This window comes from Enoplosus armatus, chromosome 1, assembly GCF_043641665.1.
Source record: "Enoplosus armatus isolate fEnoArm2 chromosome 1, fEnoArm2.hap1, whole genome shotgun sequence".
Classification (NCBI taxonomy): Eukaryota; Metazoa; Chordata; class Actinopteri; order Centrarchiformes; family Enoplosidae; genus Enoplosus; species Enoplosus armatus.
Window position 1 is genome coordinate 6,919,994 of NC_092180.1, and position 20,866 is coordinate 6,940,859.

General features: G+C 39.2%; 1 protein-coding gene across 1 annotated transcript in view; it reads right to left on the reverse strand.

Moving 5' to 3' along the window:
* Window positions 1-20,866, reverse strand: part of trip4 (thyroid hormone receptor interactor 4) — a 67,492-nt gene that overhangs the window by 35,660 nt on the left and 10,966 nt on the right. The window contains exon 12 of the mRNA XM_070907573.1: window positions 5,479-5,581. Coding sequence (XP_070763674.1) covers window positions 5,479-5,581 — 103 coding nt within the window. The remainder of the gene's footprint in view (window positions 1-5,478; window positions 5,582-20,866) is intronic.

The following is a 20,866-nucleotide window of genomic DNA, read 5'->3' on the forward strand; positions in this document are numbered from 1 at the left end:
TGCACTTGCTGTTACCAGTGAAAGGAGTGAAATCTTATAGCTTTAAGGATCTATGGGCATTCAAGACGGTGAGAACGTTTCACATGCACAAACATGTAATGACACATGATAAAGTCTGATCGGACTGCACACTGACTAAGCTAACAAGACATGAGAAAGAAGGCTTAATTTTGTGGTGGTTTACTTCCAAAATAAAAGAGATAAAGGAGAGAAAAGAAATAAACAATGTCCTCCAGAGTGGTGTAATTGGCCTATAATTATGCAGCTCGTTGTTTTCTCTGAGCTTTACAATATACTACCGACAGCGTGTACATTTAAGCAATTTGTTTTTGTCAGTGACAGCCAGTCTAAAGAACTTTATGAAGCACAACCTCTTTATATTGTTTTAAAACCTCTTTCACTTTATGGATAATGCAACCCAAATAACACAGAGTTGGATGTTAAGGCTGTCCATCAGTAATGGTGAGGAAAACATTGCTATTGTTAACTGTTTGAACGGCTATTAAAACAGAGCTGAACTCTGCTGTATATCAGAATAGATAATCTGAAGAAATTATGTTGGTGCCTCAGGCTTAAGACAGGGGAACTACTTTGTTGACCTTAAGGTCTTTTGAAACGACTCCAGTCTCCAGTGATGTTAAGATTATATATGTCAATGACTTACGCTACTAGAGATAAAAATTATCTCATCATGACCTGCTGCTGGAGCTGAATTTCTCATCTTGGCAATTATATCCATGACTTCCTACCCTGTAGTTGGATCAAACCTCAGCAAAAGAGAGCTCTTTCATATCTGCTGGAGAGCCATCAGTGTGCCTGATCTTTACAGAAAAAGATAAGCCAATATTCACAAAGCATTCACTGACTTCGTATGTAATATCACAAGGGTTATACATACAGCACCTAACTGAGTGCAGCTGGGAATGACCTTTTCTTTGAAAGCCGTTAAAGGACGTTCTGTTTTGTATCTATAATGGATAACAATAACTTCTTTTCCATTGGTACTTTCTGTGAGAAATACTGTATGTGATTGCAGAGATTAATTTACTCATATGTGAGTGGATTTCTTGGCATTATGTTGGATAACCCTCTGTGAATCTTTAAAGTTCACACCACAACTGAATATCTTATCGCAATAACATTTTCAGCCATATCACCCAGCATTACTTTAAAGCCTGGAACAAAAGGCAAAAGATGAGTTTATTAAGCACGTTTTGAATACTATAGGCTGATCCTCAACTGTTGCTCTTCTTTGTCTAATTCGGTGCTTTTGTCATTTAAATATAAGAGTGCTTGTACAAGAGATTTGTACATTTTTTTCTTGCCAGTCGAGCACTCTTTAAACACGGCTTAAAGCCATTTGATTCACTCATGGAACATTACTCTGGGTATGCACTCTTCATGCTTGCAATAGGATTTTAATTCTTCGGAGGCATCGTAATAGGAAGGTCAAACATAATTCTCAGGTTACCTAATGCTTTGTTCTGCAGAACAGCAAGTAGCAGCTTCAGCCTCGTTCAGCTGCAACAGTCCCAGCATGATGCCTACCAATTGAAGTCAATCTGGACAGTGATTCAAAGTTCTGCCTTCAAACAAATACTTGGAAGAAGAAGAAGAAAAGTTAAGCCTAAATTAATTCAGACGTGTATAGAAATTTTACTTTTTTTGGTGCTAGGAACAGACATCATCTCTCACGATGTGCAGTTTAAGATGAGAAAGGGGATGGAACAGGAATGGCTTATACAAGGAACAAACTATCTACCTGACAGTGAAAACTGTCGCCATTGAATAGATTACAGTAGTACCAGGACCTTTTTCAGATCTTGTCCACACATAATGATTTTTAGTCATAAAATGAACATGTTTGGTGGCTAATTGTCAGTTCAGTCATGGATCCCTGCATGCTACAAGATAATGAACTGTCCACTGTGACCTGTCCTATTTTTGTAAGAAAGACCAACCTCTCCATAATCCATAATGAAAATCAGTTATTATGGCCTGATGAGGGTAATAACTGGCTTTTATATAATTTAATGTGTTTGTATCTTTAGTCAATGTCATGTAACTGTCATTTTGGCACTTTTACTAGAAATAGATCTGAAAAGGGTTAAACTATTCGTTAAAAATAAAAAATGTTTGGTTTGGCATTTTGTATTAGAGCCAACATACATTTCATGAAAAAAATGTCTTAGTATAGTGGTATATGATTTTTGTTTCATTTTTCTGGCCGTGTGTACATGGCCACACCATACAGAGGATGTCAGGCTGTTAAAAACATGGGGGGAAGTGAAGGATATAAGGAAGGGAAAAAGGAGATGCGGATTCATGTCGGAGAGCCAAATAGCTTTCAACACCCAGACTGACCTTCAGCTTACACAGAAGCACGCACACACACACACACACACACACACACACACACACACACGCTGATACAAATGTTCACAGGATGTGACCATAAACCATAATGGACATCCCTTATTACAGGGAGTGAGCCTTGGCTGTATGCCATTTTAAATGTCACAGACTCCTCCACAGGGTAATGACTGATCAACCTGAGTTCGCATCCAGCATAGCCAAGCATATTATCTTCAAAGCCAACTGTAAAACTGGCTGGAGAGAGAGGCATCACATTATTTGATAATTGCCAAATGCATCCAATAAAGTTCATCCGTATGCCGATGTGCTTGCTTTTTCAACCTTTCAAGCTTCCAGCTGTAATATGCAATATTACTAAACTGCCAGTAAAGCAAGGCGTTTGCTAGTCCTGCCGATCTTACAAGAAACAACACGCTAGACTGCAGCATCATGCAGCTTTCAGCTCATTTGTCAGACAAATCAAAACAATCCCCATTATTATAAAAACATAAGCAGGTGCAAATTTCCTAGTACAAAATGCAGAAGAGCCAAAGTAAAATGTGGCAGGTGAAGAAAAACAAACCGCTAGCAAGGTAACTTGGCAACAACAACAACCACCTGGCAAACAGGGATGTAAATAAACAAACACTAAAAAACAGGACTGAAATCCCAGCTAACGTTTGACAGATGTGTTACAAAAGGGACTTTTTTTCTGTGGTTTCTTCAAACTTTAGTGGTTAACACTTGACAACCTGATATTTTCTCATATCAAAGCTTGTTGCTGTTAGTTAGCCACCAGCTCATATCTATCAAGGCTCCCACTCCCACAACATGATTGTAGAATTTTCTGAATGAAAGAATCAACCTCAGCAGCCACCAAAGACACTATCTACCAGATAATTGTTTAACACACTAATGAAAAAAACAGCAATTGCCCATGTTATGTAATAGAGCATGGAGGCTGCTGAAAGGAATGGAAAAGCAGGGACCTGTACCCTTTTCTTGCTCATTCTGATGAGGCACGAGATGGTTGGCAATGTCAGTGACAAGCAGATCTTGTCAATGTAAGCTGCCGGGGGAGCAAAAAATACTTGTGCTAAGCCCCCCTGAGTAAGAAGAGCGGCAATGTCTTGACCCGTGAGATGCAGTGGGAATTGAGGTGGAAGAGGGGGCGAGAGAGCAAGAGAGTGAGATGGTGAAAAGCTAGCTGGTGACACAAGAATAAGTCACGCTGGACTGTGTAGGTCCAGTGGGTCAGGATAACCAATCCAAACACCAGGCTAACGGGTACAGCAGGGAGCATGTTGTGGTCAATGCTACGCTACATTACAAAAGCATGAAATATATGCACAGAATGAAGACATAATGCAATGGGACATGTACATTTGTCCAACATACTGTAGGTATGATAACAGACTATGCTATTCAAAGATTGGTAAATAACTTTTGGTGTATAATGAATAAACTATTTTGCATATTTGTGATATTCTGATTTATGTGATGGGACCCCAATTTCAAAAACATTTCACATGTTGTTGAATTACATATTGTCCTACATCCAGTGTATGTACAGCATTATGAAGTGGTGTATGTGTCCATTTTATGGGCATATCAATGTTCTTACATGTGAGTTTGCTACATTATGTAGGGGTTTTGTGTTGTGAATCTCAGGATATTCATTGTTAGTCAAGTCACCAGGCTGCTTTACTAAACAGTCATCAGAAAATTAGCGGTGGTAGTGTGTGTGTTTGTCTAAATATATCAAATTACACATGTGAGAGCCAGAGCTGGAACAAAGCTGGAAGTCAGTTGGACAATAAGGAAGACAGAGATCTTTCAACAGGCAATGACACGCAAGAACGCAAATGGTTCAGAATCAAGACAACCTACTTATAAATACTGCTGATATTATATCTTTATGGATGATATAAATGCAAGGTCATCAAAACAAAACCATAGAGTGAAGGCTTACCTAAGTGTTTCTCTTTTGTCTGAGACAGCATTTAATCATTTCCTAGGAAAACAAATCTGCAAAGTTCAGTGAGTTATCACAGCTGAAATGGAAAAGAAGCAGGCTGCAGGTATTGTAAAAATGAATAATAAAGTCTATTAGCGGTTAGCCATATTTATTCATCCACCAATAGAAAGTAAGCTGCTGATTCATGAAACAACAAGCTACTGTAGGTTTAAATAATGTAGGTGCAGATTTCCCTACAGCAATCTGTGCCCACAACAGCGAGCCTGTGACAATGTGTCAGCATGTTTCATAATTTTTCATCAAGTTCAGCCTTTTATTCAAGACCGCGTTAATGTCGGTGAGAATGAATAAACAATTTAAGAAAGTGAAAATGAAAGTAAAAGTACAGGAGTACATGAGCAGCCTGATTTCTGTCTTCTGAAATCAGTAATCAAATTCAACACATTTTTCCGAGACCTGCTGGCATCCTATTGAACAAGCACTTCATGTCATTTGTCACCGTTCAGGTCTGTGCTAAACCTCTGGAACCTTTTTTAACTGTTTCTCGTTTTTACTAAAATGAAGACAAGGTCATCACATCCATTTTAGTTATAAAAAAAAAAAGGCAAAGCTCCTGCTGCATTTTACCTTGAGCCTCCCAAAAAGCCTTATCCATCGATCTGGAAAAATCTGAAAGAGGCACAGCTGCATAAACAATCCTCTCAAGTCTTTAGAGGGTTTTGAAATATTAACAAAAGAGCTTGCAGGTACATCATTTTGCTGCAGCATCTATGGCAGCAGAGGGAAAATGCGTTTGAGTCCTATTATAAATCACACAATACAGCAACAACATTGCACATCCAGGCCTGGCTTGTCCCCCAGGCAACCTGACAGCAAAATCCCGTCTTTACAGATGGCTCTCAGAGAGGATCTGTTCATGTGTGTGTGGGAGAGGCTTCGTGCGTGTAATTTTGTTTTATTAATGAAATAATAATCAGAACCTGCGTCTAGCATTATCACTCTTTTAGATGTCCATTTATGTACACGTGTGAACATACAAGTGCAGGCGAGAAAGCTGATCAAGAAATTTAAAAAAGAAAACCTTAGTCGACTCAAGCTAATTTCATCCACTGCACTTTCCCTTACATGAAAGAAGTAGGACTTACAGATCTTGTGCTTCCCTTTCATGGGGAATTTCACCAGCATCTCCTGGGGGTTGGTGCAGATGAAGACGAATGGGGAAGCGGACTCCTCACAAGTATCAGGGAACTGCAGGGACGGGGAGGACGAACAAAGACAAGAACAGTTTAGCATCATGTTACACAGAACTAGCATGGCCATATTGTGCACAGAATACGTTAAAAGCTCACGATGCCACGGTATCACGGTTATGAATCATTCAGTGAGTGTCTCTGTTTGTTCACCTACATCATACGAGATGTCCTCCATGTCTGATGTAATACTACATGCCTGACAGCAGCTGATAGTTATGAGTCTCTCTGGGTCTTATGTGCTATAATTACACAACTAATGATGCAATTGCTAATGAGAGCGGTTGCACCACTTGCGAGCACTAAAGATGAGACCAAATTTATCACAACCGGCACCAAAATCCAAGACATCCAAAGACTTTTTTAGATGTTGTAGGTATACACACTGTCAAACAGATAATATTGAATCACACAAATAAAACTATTAAGACCATGTGTACCATGTGTATGTTCATCTACTAATTACACAAAGAATCGTTGACTTCCAACATATATCATACATCAAAAACATACTTCTTCTTCTACAGAAATACATCACATTAAACCACATCCATGACATACTTATGCATACCATATAACATGCCACAACACATTCCTATGAAGGCGAGGGTGTTTTACAGCACATAACTGACAGCAGCCCACAGCATACAGAGGCATAGAGACAAGAGAAGCCCTCCCTCTCTCCCTGTGTTATTGATTGGTCTCTCAGGTGAGAGTTGGGAATTGACTGACACAGTGACAAAGGAGTCATCTTTCCCATCACTGGCAGCCAACGGCTCTCAGCTCATCCAATTTCCTCCGGCGCTATCAGATAGTGCCCATGATTGCATCTAGCCGGCCAGGAAGCGGCTCTTTTCATGACAGCGTGCTTTTTCCTCTCTCTCTCTCTCTCTCTCTCTCCCCCCTGCTCTCTTATTCACAGTCTCTCTATCTCCCTCAAAGCAGCACTGAAGGTTGTGACAAATTTGAGGCTTTTAAGGGAAATCAACAGAGTCTGCAACCCATCTGTATGGTCCCTGACAAACTGGGGAGAGATGTTTATTTCAGATTACAGTCCATGACGACTTGAGTGTAACACACCGGTGAGTGATAAAATATGTAAACACTCCAAGTCGTTAGACAGTGATGAGACCCTAAAAGAGCCCCTTGATTCCTCCTTTCAAATAACAGTGATTCCAGTTAAATAAGCTCTCCCTGTCTCTCCAAGCGAGAAGATTCCCCAAACAAAACTATCTGTGATTTAGTAGGGGTTAAAACAAGGTGAAGGGTGGGAGTCCAGAAATGTAGTGTTATGGGGTAAGGCTTATTGTCATCAAATCCAATGAAAACATTAAAAGGTGCCGTGTGGAGTTTTCTTGTAAGCAAACAAAGTTTCTGTTTACATTCAGTGATAAACCACTGTGTGAAGTGTGAAGCCATTGGCAGAAATTTGCATCGCATCCGCCACATGCTCGATTTGATGCTTCTCAAAATGTGAGGATTTGCGCCGTTTCTCTGTTTTATCATTGTAAATTTTAATATGTTTGCGTTTTGGACTGTTGACCGTTGAACTGGTGAAGGGCATTGTTTACTAATTTCTGACAATTTTTGACTAAGCGGTTAATTGACTCATTGCGAAAAAAAGATTACTCAATAATGAAAATGTTCATCAGTTGCAGGCATATATAGTTTATTTCTCTCTGCCGTTACCGTAGACCTCCATTGTTGCCCAAAACTATTAACACATATATGAGGCCACAACACTGAAAACTGACATATTTGTTCATTATAATGAACGTGGGCACTGTAATCTATTTTGAGTCCATCCCACCCACACACACACACTCACACACACACACACTCACACACACACATCATTCTGGTGCCAAAAATATTCAGTAGTGCACCAAATGTCCCCAACAAGAGACCCTGCTGTTACAAGAAATTATTTAGCCTTTTTTCAATAAAATTATTTATAAATGTGTGACCCGTTTTTATAGATTTCTGTCTTAAGCAGGAACCAATGGGTTTGAGGCCTCAGACAGGGTAGGGAAGTAGATAGGTATTGAAAGAATAAACTAATACATTGTTTGTTTTCATGGGTTTTATTGACAGTAAGAAAAATATAGAATAATCTCAAACAATCAGTGTCTACCCCAATTCATAGAGCCCTTTCCAGTTCATAACAACTGAGGAACTAGTGTCCCACCATAGCAATTAACACTGATCAGATTAGAAAGAAGGAATACCTTCTTTTATCAACTAGCCAGAGGGGACATTCATTTCCACCTACAATGTAAAGATCGATCTGTTAACTGTTAAGACCATGCAGTGCTTCTCAAATGGCTTACTAAGGTTCATTTAAATGTCCATGTTAGGCATTTAGAATGGCGCTTTAATCCAGAGTGATTTAGCATTGTGCACGGTGATTACTTTTAAAGAACTATTAGTCAATGTCATTCATTGTTTGTTCATACAAAACCGGATATAATTCTATGGTTTACCAGCGATTTGATTGAAACATCACTTACAGACCCGGGTCTTGTGTGAATGGCAATGACCAGGGACAAAATGTAACAGCAGTCAACAACATGTACATTATCCTATCGCCCCTTTCAAACATGCAACCCTTTCCGTTAATCTGATGGCAATTTAACATGTCGGTCTCTTGGCTGAAAAAGCACCCCGGTCACTTTTACTTAAAATCTTACTCGGTCGGACCTGATAACATTTCCATATCACTTTCAACACGGCATAAGTCTGAATGCCTTCAGATTAACATAAAGGCTGCAGCAGCACACAAGTTTAACATGCAGAGAGAGAAATCACTGTAATAAATTTAATATCTCATCCGTCACCTCTTACGCACAAAATCAGTACAATAAACAAGGTAAGAGCCAGTTTTAAGTTGTTGAGATCAATATCTTCTCATATGAGATCAGTCTATAAAAACTATTTTCCCGACAGTGTGACTGGAGCAGAGGAGGATAAAAAGAAACCCTCTGACAAGCACAGTAATAATGAGACCAGCATTGTCCATTTTAATTCATGCCAAATGTGGAATAAATATCCAGCAAAACACTTGTGAGCTTTGTGCATGTCGGACTTAAAACATGAAACAGGTAGGAGAATGCACTCTCTAATAAATGAAATGGTTAAACTGGTGTGAAAGGATCGTTAATGTAAAAGACACCTCCAGTATGCCTACATGACAAAAAGCCATGACTTTAACAGCATGATGAAGCAATGTTATGTACTCCATGTCTGAAAAGGGCTCATGTTTGTTTATAAATGGTATGCCTGCAGCCCCGGGAGAACCACAAAAAGCACATAAAAAAAATTACACAGAACTTCAAATACCAATGGAATATTTCTGTGATCTAAGAATAATCATATATGAAGTGCTGGGAAAAGTAAATGCATCGCAACAAAGAAGAGAGATAGAAATAGTGATTAAAAGTGTGAATAAGAGATGATTCAAAAGGAAGGAAGGAACACGAGGCACTTCTTGAAAAGTGGAGCTCAGCCTCATTTGAGATCATTACACAAAATCTCACGTTGCACAAGATGGCTGTATTGTCGGAGGTGCTCAAGAAAACAAAATGGTGGTGGTCTTGCTAAATTCAGATGAAACGAGTGTAGCTGCAGCCAGAGTTAGTGTGTGTTCATGTGAAACCCCGCCAGTTGCCTGCTCTTTCATCCTCCATTAGCTAATTAGCATTTAAAGCTGTTGAATGTGCTGCTTTGCCTCACTACCTCCCCCCACCTAATTGTTTCCATTCCACGTTAATCAAAAGGGCACGAAACATTGTGGTTGTGTGACAAGGAGGTTTGCTAAAGCCCTCCATATTCATCAGGAAGGATCTAATGTAGTCAGAGTGGACCTGCTTACAAATGCAATTAAAATTGAGCTTGTTGGGAAACGCAGGTATTATTAGTATTATTAAGAAATTGTTAAGTGGAACCACTACGGGTGACAATGAACGTCACACTGAATTCAGTTAAGAGTGATTTGAGTCGTTAGTGTGCTGGTTTCTTAGTATGAAAGGTCTAGGTTACAGCCCTAGGGCATTCTGGGTAGAGGGACCAACGTGTTTGACATGGGAGAGATCTGAGGGTGTATAGTTCTTGTGACAAGTGCATTAAAATGCCTCAGTGTGAATTGAGTATCACTGGTTGGTTGCTTCAGGCCAATTTACTTGGAGTTAGAAGTCAGACAATTGGCTCATGTTCAATAAAGAAATGCATCTCCTGCATGGCTGGCGTCCAAACTGTTTTCAGAAAGTAGATACAAATACACCTCATCCTCGCCAGCTCATGATAAATCTATCATCAGTCATGTTTTAACAAAAGTGCATTTCCGCTTTCATTTTAACTGCTGATCAGTTTGTGTGCGCAAAATTCAGCCACCTAGTTAGTTCACTTTAAGGAATAGTTCCACATTTTGGGAAATACGCTTATTTGCTTTCTTGCTAAGAGTTGGATGAGAAGAATGACACCAGTCCCATGTCTGCACAGTAAATTTGAAGCTACAGCCAGCAGCCAGTTAGCTTAACTTAGCAAAAAGACTGGAAACCGCCAGCTCTAACTCCTCTAAAGCTCGTTATATCTTGTTTGTTTGATCCTTACTGAAAAAAAAAGTGTAAAAACAACACATTGTTGTTTCCGCGAGTCTCGTCCTTTGAACAGAGCTAAGCTTACCGGCTGCGGACGGTAGCTTCAAATTTACTGTACAGACATCAGAGTGGTGTCGATCTTCTCATCTAACTGTCGGCAAGAAGGTGATTTTGTGTTTCCCAAATTGTGGAACTATTCTTTCAAAATGTTGTAGCTACATGAAACATTATTCAGTAGTTAATTGTCAGCTTGTAGCCTGTAAACATATGTTACGTGTTTGTGTGCCAAAGAATGGAAAACCAGTATGTGCCCAAACAATTTAAAGTGAAGCATCTTTTTCTCTGCAGGCTACAAAATACTGCAACGCTTTGATGACACGTGCTGAAACGGGATGAATGGGAGTTAAGGAGGTAACATGCTGCAAATATGGATTCAAAACATTTTAACAAGAGCCCAGCTGAATGAAAACCTACATACAAAATACTAAACAGGAGAAAGAAGGAGATGGAAAAAAAAAAATCATACAGCTTTACAGCCTCTTCAGAGACTGCCAATTCAATAAACTGCCCACTATTTAATTTGCTGGGATCAAGCCAGAGGGGATTCAACAATAACCAACTGTAATAATATGAAATTCACAAGTTCATTGGAAAAAGTAAAAAGGGACGGCAGGGCACAGGCTGCTGGAAGGAAGCCTTTGGCTTTGATAAAATAACAGTGGCTTAGAGGGCAGGGAGAGGGCACAGTGGCCCTATTGCTCTTATGAAACATCCGTATAATAAAGTAACGTGTACTGAGGTTTCATCAGCTTTCTTTCTTCAACACATCATCTGCGTTCTATATACTGTATGATTCATTCTCAGTCCAAAATACCACGAGTTCCGACCAACATTTGCTGAAAACAACATCCATCTTAATAAAACCAACTAATACAGAGCCAGCGTTTGACAGCAGGAACACAAACCTTTGAATCCAAGCTTGTCAAGTAACAGCTCAACAAGCCAACACTGTTCCCTCTCCTCTCTCTACAATGTCTCTCTCTCTGGCTCTTTTCAGCTGCTGTCGGCAATTAAGGGCAGCAGAGACAAGTAATCTCCTTCTGGGCGACAGGACCAGACCAGAACAGGCATGTGGAGTGGTCTGTGCAGTCGAGGAGGGGGTTGGGGGACTGCGAGGCTGGCCCCAGCCTCAGCCCTAGCCAGGCCCTGCTTGGCTGCACTCAATCTCAGCCCAATAAAAAGCCCTTCATTGGCAGGGTGCAACTGAGCCAGACGGGCTGGGAGCATGTGGCTTTTAAAAATGAGGAGGGTGGAATAAGGGGGAGGGAGGCACAGAATGAAGGGAAAGAGGAGAGGGGGAGAACCAGAGAGTAAAAATGAGGATTATGATTCGGTAAGAAAGACGGATAATACGAGTATAAGGTGAGGGAGAAACACAGAGGCAGAGATTTTGATAGATAGGGAACTACACAAAGCCAACTGTGTCTTCCCAGAAAGGACACTTTTGAAATACTGCTTAGCCACTTCTGTCAAGGTTGGTTTCACCCTGGGAATAGAGAAACAGATGGGTTGTCTCTGAGCTATGGGTTACATGTGGGAGGTGAAAGGGTGTTGTTGGGAACAGTATGCAACAGCAATCGTTTGCCAATCGTTCTTTAATCTATCGTGTTCACCAAACAACACAAGCCTGTTTCTGGCATTCATTAACCCTCCAACAAATGCAGCTGCCCTCAGGAAACTGAACTGTAACTGTCTTTCAGCTTTTTGCACGCACTAAGTGTATTATTTGTTTTTCCATTGCTGCACAACACAGGATGAGAGCACACACACACACACACACACACACACACAGGCAACGCAGACATGCAAACACACATACTGTTCATGTATGTATCACGTGTTACATTGAAAACATTGTCTCCAAAGTTAATTGCAGACTACAAAACCAGAAATCATGTCTATGAATGAGTGTAAATGGAGTTTGGAAGTATTGACCCAATATATATATATATATATATATATAGATATATATATATATATATATTATGTTTGATATACATGTTTGATTTTAGTAAGAATCTTCCCTGTTTTCTGTAAGAATCTTCCCTGTTTTCTGATTTACCCCCATCTGCTGTTTGCTGTTAATGCAAACTCGTTCCTCCATCTGTTTCACATTAAAAGCCTTCCAGCGGTTGAGGAGAAATAATCTTTTCACGTCACATTTACTGTGAAACATCTGCAGGAAGTGTTTCATTAAGAACAGCTTAACATCATGAAAGACGGCAAAGTAGGAAGGAAACAGTAGTTGTGTTTCCATTCAATTGTCAAGCGAATTTTAAGCAAAGTTCGCAAAAAGAAAAGGTAATTATCCGCATTTCCATCAACTGGTTTAGAGCAAATAAACTAGGCTTGTTGCAAAGTATGGTTTTGTCAGAAGTTGGCGGTATATGCTACGCTTTACGCATGGCTGTAATCCGCCAGTAAACAGAGTAGACGAAGCAGAAGTTGTGAACGAAAAACAAAACAAGTCACCATGGCCGTCTAAGCCATCTGAAAAATGGAGAGAGATCCTCTTTGTTTCTATTGGGCAAGTTTTAATTGTTCTTTCATGTCAGCTAGTGTTGGCCATGTTTCATGCTGTTGGGAGACGAAGACAAATCAGTGAGGAACGGTTCAGCAGAAGAATAAATGTTTGCTACATCAGAACTTATTCAGAAAAGACATTAACTCTTTTTCAACAAAAACAAAAACCAACTCAAGCAAGCGTAAAAACATTTTTGAGCAATTGAAGTTTTATCAAATTTTGCCATTTCCATAAAGCTTTTCTAATGTGATTCTTCAAAACACGCGTAAGAATACGTTCATGGAAACACGACTAGTGAGTGAGAACAGCATTTATATCCAGGGAAAAAGAAAAAGAGCTAAAACAGTAAGTGCATATCGCTTGACTGTGTTGCTGTATTGACGGCAGTCATGGCATAAATAAGTTAATTGGGAAGAATTTACCAGTCCTTTTGTTCCTTCTCTTCCCTTGGTCTTAATTTATCATTTCAGTTTATTCATGAATTCAATTCAACTTGGTTACAACACCTCAAGTCAGAAATGTTCAAGGTAACTGGTGGCTGCATTAATAGATATTTAAAGAACAGCTCAGGTTGACAGGAATATTTTGTTAACTGGTTTATTCATGGTAACAAAGAGACTGAACTGCAAGGTATCAACGGATCATGTAAACAGCTTAACGCAAACAAGATCTCTACTGGAGAATGGCAATCAGCCAAATTACACCATGCACGTTAATGTAGGCAGTGGCCTCTTCTGAAGCATAATTGATTTCTGTTGCTTTCTTCAGTTGAACATTGTATTTTGTTCCTCAGCCACAAATACCCTTTCTTGTAAAACAAGGCCAAATCATCATGTATGCGTTTATCTTTATCTTTGTATTCATCTCTATTTTATTTTTTTTTTTATTAACTGGCATCTTTTTTTGCATTCATAGAAATCTGATAACCTTTGTATAATGAATGAACCTGATGAATCAATTACTTGATCTTGACTAGAGCTGAAACAATGACTCAATTAATCGATCGTCAGAAGAAAAAAAATTAATTTACTTTTGCTGAACATTCCCGTTTCGGCTTCTCAATTGTGAAGCTGAACTAGTGCTTTTCTTTGTCTTACGTGATAGTAAATCAAATATCTGTGGGTTTCAGATTGGACAATATATGAACCTTCAAAATGCACCATTTTCTGACATAACACACATTAAATGCTTAGTTAATTAATCAAAAAAACAATTGCAACAACGAACTGCAATTACCATCTGTATACACAGCTACAGGGACCATCACAAGCCCAACAAATTCTCAGACACCTTTTACTACCCTTTTAGAACTGGAAGCAAAAGGTGCAAACATATGCACCCTCAGCTTGTATGGACTTTTCCATCTAAAGCAGGCAGCTGTTGCAACTCACTTTGTCCCTTTCATTGGAGCTCAGGCACACTGAGCCGCACGGTGATGATTAAAAATTTAACATACTCCTTCACCTACAGAATCAACTGGTGTCAAGTTGGAGAGTGAACATTAATTATCTAGGAGTGTCCAACGCTGGCTCCTGAATTTTTACATTATTAATATCCTCTACACAACGAGAGACATGTCTCATTATTAGAAGCTCAGCACCGGGGCCATGATTTTCCAATTACTGCCGCCGTGTCAGTCTGCTTAACTGCAAAACATATTTTTGTCACCTTAGAAATGCTCGTTTCAGTACAGCTAAAAAGGTCAATTGACACATTCTGCACTGATGAAAAGTAAAAACACCAAGTTACTGCATATGTAAGTTTGTACTTTGACTAAAAACCTTTGTCTTTCTTAATCAAAGCATCACCTCAACGTGACAATGACATTAAACAACCGAGTGGGGAATCTTGGCAGGATTTACTGACATCAACTGTGATGCCTTGGTATACTTGTACTGTGGTGATTAGTTCAAGAACCAACTCTGCGTGTCAGCAATTGAGGCTTCATTAATGTCTTGATGTAAATGACTTCAAGCTGTCACCAGCCCACCATCCCACTATTAAAATACCCTGGAAGAATGAGGAGCGAGATGTACTCTCCTGCCTCATAAACACAACAATTCAGCTCTGCAAAGAAAAAGTATTGGTAAAGAGCAAGCCACACTTAAGCCTTTTAGCTAGCACTAGTGCTGACAGGTGTAGTGAAGTCATGTGTTTTTGCAGGGATATTCACACAGATTTCCTCACTTAGCCCAGTTCCACTTTCCCAGCCATGTTTATGACTTCACCTCCTGCAGTGGCCCTCGGGCAAGACGAAAACAAGACTGCCTCACAACAGTCAAAGCTTTTTAGACTCAACAAGCTAACTGGTGGAACTTTCCAAGGAAAAGGGTTCTCTACTCACAGTTAAGCTTCTGTTTGACGAGTGCAGGACTTACAAAATTGAAAAAATAAACAGATTTCTAATATGCAGTGGAAAATTGCATGTTGAAAACATAGCTATTTCTATAACACTGCGAAAGTGAGATTATATACTGCCATACCTTCAATAAAAAGTGGTTCAGAAGTTACAAATCCCAAATGTGAAAGAATAAGTAGATGTTACTATATTTGAGTAGAAGTATCAGACAACTGCACTGCATTTACATCAGGCAAACCCTTCTACTCAGTAGTTTCCTTTAAAACACACACACACACACACACACACACACACTCAAACACACTCAAACACAGAGCAAGAACCCCTGGAGACAATTACCATGTCTGCTTTCAAACCTTGACTTCAAAGAAAAATTCCAGGGAATCGAAGGCATTAAAACTTCTTATTTTCCACCACAATCTCCTTTTATCGGTGCCACAAATCCAGCTCTCCTTAACACAGGTGCTGTCAGCAAAAAGGCTCGTATTTTAAGTAAGGTAACAAACCACTTCACAGTGGGCATTTGATTTCATAATGTGGAAATTGAGAAGGACCGGGGAGTTTATGAACATGTCTGTCTCTTAAGGTGAATATTTGCTTTGATATTCCGACACTGGGGTACAGCCCTCCCATCTGTGTTCACTCAGCCTCTGTGGGAAATAACTGTCTCTTCCCTCCTTCTCTCGAGTCTCAAGGCTGGCAATGAGCACGGTCTGAGAAAGACGCACAGAAGGAAGGCTGTCCCTTGATTCTTATCAAAGGCAAGTTTTAGGTTTCTCTAAGCCCATGGGTTAGTACTTCAGCTTACAATAGATAAGGTGATCCTACTGATATGCTTCAAGGGAGAACACAGTGAACTGTTAAACAGAAGGTGTTGAATAAGAGCTCTTTACAAGTCCTTTTCAATTTATACTTTTACAGTTTGTGCAAGTGAGCGAAAATATTTTTTGGGTAAGACAACTTGGAGATTACATGGATACTCGGATTTTCCTTGCACTAATGCAACCCTGATTTATCTTAGGCTGAACAATGAAGGTGTTCATTGAAACAAAATAAGACAATCGACTGTTTGATTAGGCCCACCGCTCCTTAGTTACTGCTGTTATACCCGTCGAGCTTTCCGTTCTTGCATGGTACATATGCCGTTTACAATGATATGGTGGCAGATTCACCAGCTGAAATTCTTTGTCATTTTATGTCCTTACTTTCAGACAGAAAAAAAGCAGTTTCTCATTTCTAGCTCGCAGGTGTAGCTAACTAGCTAATTAGGCTAATGTTAGCTTTGTGAGTCGGTTGAAAATGCTGTCGCCGGCTGACTTTAATTTTTCCAGCTGACTCAAGAATCCTGTAAAAGGATCTTAAATATTCACTTGATGGCTACTTACATGATCAAATATTCAAAGACTGAGACTAAACCTGCATGTCTCAGGCAAAAAGTCATCCTAACCAGCTGATGATCCATGCAGAAGACTTGAAGAACATTGTTCTTGTATTGCATTATAGTCTTAGTATTATAAGTATGATGAGAGATATTGAAAGATCAGACTGTTTGCTGTCTTATATACTTGGCTTACATACTTGTTAGTATTTTCAAACAGTATGTTTTCACTTAACGTTACAAGAGTAAAGGCTTTTAGGATGAGGATTAACGATATGACGCTCGGATATGGCTGAGGTTGCTGTGTAAACTTCCACATATCTAATAAAGAGCATGACAGAGCTGCCAACATCACCCCAAACTCGGCAACTCTAGGATCCAGAGCTGGCTTCCTTTACACCTCACGCAACCATTAACCCCACAAACTAATGTAGTCTGTTAATGACTTGGCCTTGGAAGTAACTCTCAGTTATTACTGGTAGTAAGCTTTAGTAAACTTTAGTGTTTTTGGTTTTTCAAAGTCAAAAAAGGACACAACCCTCTGAACTATTCAAATGCCAAGTATCTCTCCGACTACAGCCCTCCGAAGCTTGACAGGCATGCTGTGCCTAGTTACGATTGCTAACATAAGAATGGACAATTGATTTTTTTTTTTTATTTAGGGAACGGTCCAGACATGGTCACCAATGCTGGTTATACTTTATACATAAAATATCAACAAGCATTCTTTCTCTAGTAAGACCAGTAAAAATCATTGAATAAATACTTTCTGCCCACACTTGGATTGTGGTTGTGCTGCAACTACATTCTCTCTAAATACCAACTTCTTATATTATATAAAAATTTTCTACATGAACCTTTGAGTAAAAATCTTCAAGAGATGATAGAGAGATGAATATGTGTTTAAATATTATTCTTATGTATTATCCAACTCTTTGTTGCTGAATAGCTTCTTACACTGTCGACTTGACCTTGAGGTCAGAGGAGCGGATGACTCAGTTGCTTTTGGGAAATTCCAATATTATTACAGTGACATCTGGACTCAAAGTGACTGACGACATAGCTCACAGAAAAAGCTTTTAATTCTAAATGGAAAAAAAGATGTGATCTTCCACGGCATGACCATGGATACAGCTCATCAGCGATAACATGCCTATGTTTTTTTAAACACCCAGTACAGTTTAAAAATATGCGGACTGCCAGCAATATTCAAGTAATTATGCTGAATCTTATTCTTGCTACACTGACCACCAGATATTTGAGAGGAAATAAAATGATGTTGCATGTAAATCAATACTCAACTTCACACACTGAGCCTGCAAAAGCATTTAATGGCATATTTGCCCAGTGGACCATGGCAAAAGAGCTTGTGCACTATGTGCTTCAAGCAATTTCACAAGGGCACAAGAAAGAAATAGTTGACAGTGATGGGAGTAAGACTGCAAATTCCTTAATGATGCCAATTTTTTTAATAGCTCAATAGCATAATATGTTAACTTTACATATTGCATTTAGATACATGTTTATAATTTAGGATCAATAATTTTACCACATTCAGCATGCTTTTGTAAATAAGGTCTAATTTCTCCATAGATGAGTCTTACATATATATACACACACACATATACATATACACATATATACATATATATATACACATATACATGTATATATACATATATATATATATATATATACATATATATATACATATACACACACACACACAAACACATATATATGTATATACGCACACACATATATATATATATATACATACACACATATATATGTTTCTAGTTGTTTCTTTAACTCTAAACATTAGAAAACATGTCACTTAGCATTCAAGATTTTATATATACAGAAGATACCAACAATTCTCTCACATGCTGAAACGTTTTTGCCTCTCTCACAGGAAATCACACATGAATGTCAGTCAGTTTTTTTTAATCAGCCATAATTGTGTCTACGAATTAAATGGAGCCAAGGGGAACAATAATTTTTTCTTGTTATGTAATGTGACTGATAGTGTGATTTAAAGTGCAGCAAACCAATCCTTGACTAGGCTTGAGAGTTTCATTGTGACATTCAAGGGAACTGCATATATATTTATTTTGGATTATACTCTTTATTATAGAGTGAGCTGCTTTTTAAATAATCCATTCAAAGGTAAGATAGTGTCTCCGTGGACACACCTTGCTTCAATCTAAAGTTACTACTACTACTACTCTACACAAAGAAAAAGCATATCATACCTGATGTTAATTCTGCTTGATTACAAACAGGTACCTGGTGTATATGGGGCAGACTGTAAATTCCCTGCTTCCCTCAGCAAATATCACTGGAGCCTCATTGAAAATAATGATCACACTCCTCCTGTCATTTAAATTGACAGTAGCTCATACTGAGGCACAATCCCCTGAGTTAGGGAATTAAGACATTTACAGAGTCAAAGACAACAACATTCAGCTGAACACCACATACGGCTGATGGACAAGCAATAACTCCATTTCATAGTTTTCATGGACAAAGATTCTGGACCCAAGATACAATACATGAACACAGACCTTCTTATGAATAAAACAAATTGTGGTTTATAATACACACAATAGCTGGTACTTTGAATTACAGAAGTGAAACATTACAGGAAAACCTTCTTTTGGTTGAAAATAATTGATTCCATTTGGTACTCTCTGCCTGTGTGTCATTGAATTCCAAGTCAGACCATTTTTAAAAGGCACTGGCAATCTTCAAAAAACAAACACTTGATGCCCATGACAACAGCTGGCAGCACCTAGCTGGTATCTTGGCAAAGCAGCTTGTGGACACAACATCTTAAGTTTCTCCATTCATCTGTTTTGTGAATACATTAAAGGGATCTGTTGTTGCCAGTCTCATGAATTCCTACTTTCTTCTATCCTACTGCTGCTTACATTTACAGAAAAGCATCTCAATGTAAATATTTGGCATTCTCCTATCAATTGGCACTTTATCATTTGACCATTCAAGCTGCTCTATGATCATCCAAAAGCTATCCAAAGTTTTGAGGGTTAGACAAATGTGGTTGCTGAACTTAACAGCACATACCAAGATGTAATCAATTTCCCGAGTCCAATCTTGAAAATAACCTACGTAACAGACATGTGGCGAAGCATTTACAGAATCTGTTATATGCGGGCTTTCTGTAGAAATGTTTCAAACAAGGAACCAGATAGTGAAGGGCCAACAACTGGAATGGCATGCCAGGGATCAGTATCGACCCTAATGAGCCTGATTGGCCTACCCGTTAAATATAATAAATATCAGCAGCGAACGTGCACTCAAATTACAGACTAAAGATTAAAGACACTCATTTCAAATCCATTCACAGGTTGTATTCTGTTACTCATTTCAAATTTTCTTTTCTTTTTCCGGTGATTAAATTGTGGGATTAAGTCAGACTCACTGGCTTGATGGACGATGAAGCTAATTTTTTTTTTTTAGTTTGCTGCACACAAACGGAGAAAGATTAATGGCACTGGAAGCATGGATGGCCTCCCTCACCTCCCCCTCTCTCTCCATACTTTCTTCCCCTCTGATGTCGCTAGCAGGAAGTTGCTGAGCAGACATGTCACCCAGCAGAGTACAATTGAGTTTGTAATCTCTGACCCTGCAGTGGCAGAGAGTCTCTTGCTCTCCGTCTCTCTGGTTCTCCCTGTCTAGGAGAGATACTTGTGGTTATACTGCTGCTGGGTCGGGGCTTGGCTGGATAAAGATCTCTTCTCAAATAAACACACATAAGTATGTGTGACATAAAGCAATTGCATAGGCATGCCTGGGGAACGTTGGCAAAAACACTAAAAATCAGCTCGACGTAATGAGTGAAGTAATGCCTGTCCTCACATTTGGATGGTAACAGGCATAAAGAATAATGATTAAATTGAGGGCTCTTCCAATTCCTGATAACAACATAGCAGGGAAACACGGTCGCCCACTGACTTTTGCAAAGTACTTACAGACTACGCCACACAACCTTCATTCATTTCCTCATTCCAAAACAGAAAACTGGCACAGACGCTGGCCTCATGAGGAGCCATTTTGGGGCATCAAAAACAAACACCAGATGTTGAGATGGGAGATAAATGTCAAACATATTGATTCTATGCTTCATTAAAGCTTATTGTGGGGGGTTAGAGTTTGCCTGTGGCAATGCACTAAATAGATCACAACATTAAAATCTACAGAGGTCTCATTTTTCCTGTTTTATGCAAACACCGTTTAACACAGTCGGGGCCATTATTTCAAAGAGAGCACGAGCGAGAGCCAGAAGATTGTTCCATAAACTAAAACCTAAAAGCGTCTTCCAGTTACATGTGCTGGGACCAAAA